Genomic DNA, 1,773 nt, shown 5'->3' on the forward strand with positions numbered 1-1,773 from the left:
CCATTTCTTGCCGTCCAGCTCCAGCACTGGGGGCAGAGTGCGGGCTGGGCTGGCTGCTGCTGTGGGCCGAGCAGCGAAGGGTTTGGGCCCAGAAGGCAAAGGACCTCCTTGGACTTTGAGTGTAGGATTCTTGTGGGTCTTCTGGTCATCAGACACATGCTTCAGTCCTTAAAGTGAGTGAAAATACAGGAGTATTAAAGACAAGTCTTCAATAAAACTGTGAGAATTATTGTAATTACGGCAAAATCTAAAAGAAAAATAAATAAATAAGAAAAAGTTACTTTGAATAAAAAGTGGTTTTCAAATGCACAAATAAAATATTAATAAATTGTTTATTACAGCGGTTATAATCAGGGTTAATTTAGTTAGCTAAAACTGAAACCATAATTTTTCATCACTTGAAATAAGACTTAACTGAAATAAAACAAATAAAAAATATTTAAATTTATTTCAGGTAGTTAATAAAAACTATATAGACAAACTACTAAAATTACAAAAACAAAAATATTAAACTAAAAAATTAAAAACAATAGTATCACAATGATACTAAAAGAACACTGTTATAATGGTTATTTAATATTAATAAAAATAATAATAATAATAAATAACAAATGAGACACCCTACAGTCTCATGGAGGTGCACAAGTGAACGCCACAAGTAAAGGCACTAACTGTGCCCTTTTTTTATCATGAAGGCTGCATTGACCTTTATAAATATATATACACACACTGATGCTCCCATTGCAGTGCATCAAGTGAAACAATCTGCATAATTTCCAATCTATCAAAATAACTGTTTAATGTTTAGCAATGAACCTTTCATCATTTAAAAAGCAATAAAATTGGCACTGAATATTTTGTGCACTGTAGGCTCTACTGGACACATTTTGAACCTATTTTCCCAAACAACGTCATATCTGTTTGTAGAACTACATCAAGTTAAGGATCCAGTTAATACCTTTAGTAATATCAGCTCCCTTGTTGATGGATGCAAAGAGAGCATTATGACTGGTCGCTCCAGAGTCTCCACTTGATGATTTGTCCAAGTTCATGGGGGGTGGAGGAGGACCTGGGGGAGGTGGGGCTGGTGCTCCTCCACTCGGGGCGCCTCCAGAGGCAACCGGACCCTGTGAAACCAAAATGTTGAAATATTTGGGAAATTTGTTTTCAGAAGCATGTGGGACAAACTGAGCACACAAGAATGTGACTTACAGTCTTGCTCCAGCTCAGTCCAGTGGTGTGGTGCTGCTTGATGTAGGCCTGCAGCTCAGTCCAAATGGACACATAGGTACTGACCCACTCCACATGCATCTTATCTCTAAATATAAGACAATAAGGCAGATGGGGAAATGAGTGACATACCATTTTGCAGGTGTACAGACCAGTTGCTTCACATCACAGACAGACACATACTTTTCCTTGTAATCCTTGAGCACACGGTTCGTGTAAAACATGGCAGCGTCCTGCATCTCCTTCACATAGGGGCCTGGCTTTGGTGCCTAACACATTTAGAAAAAAAAAAGATAATATTATGTTTATTGAAAGAAATTCCAAATATGCATTGATCATGGCTTTTGTTTCTTGTGCACTGTAATTTGGTACATGCTGTGGGGTTTAAAAGTCTGCTGAGAAGGTTTTAGCAACATTTACACAACAAAGTTGTTGGCCTAATGAAGAAATGGCCAATGTTGCTTTGATTATCATAAGGTCTGGTGCTTTAAAATCAGTGTACAGACATCCATACAGGTTTTTTTTTTTTTTTTTTTTTTTTTT

The 1,773-nt window shown here is 37.2% G+C and overlaps 1 protein-coding gene across 1 annotated transcript in view; it reads right to left on the minus strand.

Moving 5' to 3' along the window:
- Positions 1 to 3: 3 nt before the first annotated feature.
- The window catches only part of LOC107579567 (adenylyl cyclase-associated protein 1-like), a gene marked incomplete at its 3' end in the record, with an annotated part of 3,739 nt that continues 1,969 nt past the window's right edge, over positions 4 to 1,773 (minus strand). The window contains exons 4-7 of the mRNA XM_016265381.1: positions 1,414 to 1,499; positions 1,213 to 1,318; positions 959 to 1,127; positions 4 to 167 (exon numbers count right to left, since the gene is read on the minus strand). Of these exons, the coding sequence (XP_016120867.1) occupies positions 4 to 167; positions 959 to 1,127; positions 1,213 to 1,318; positions 1,414 to 1,499 (525 nt within the window). The remainder of the gene's footprint in view (positions 168 to 958; positions 1,128 to 1,212; positions 1,319 to 1,413; positions 1,500 to 1,773) is intronic.

This window comes from Sinocyclocheilus grahami, unplaced genomic scaffold (assembly GCF_001515645.1).
Source record: "Sinocyclocheilus grahami isolate Dianchi unplaced genomic scaffold, SAMN03320097.WGS_v1.1 scaffold18195.1, whole genome shotgun sequence".
NCBI classification, from domain to species: domain Eukaryota; kingdom Metazoa; phylum Chordata; class Actinopteri; order Cypriniformes; family Cyprinidae; genus Sinocyclocheilus; species Sinocyclocheilus grahami.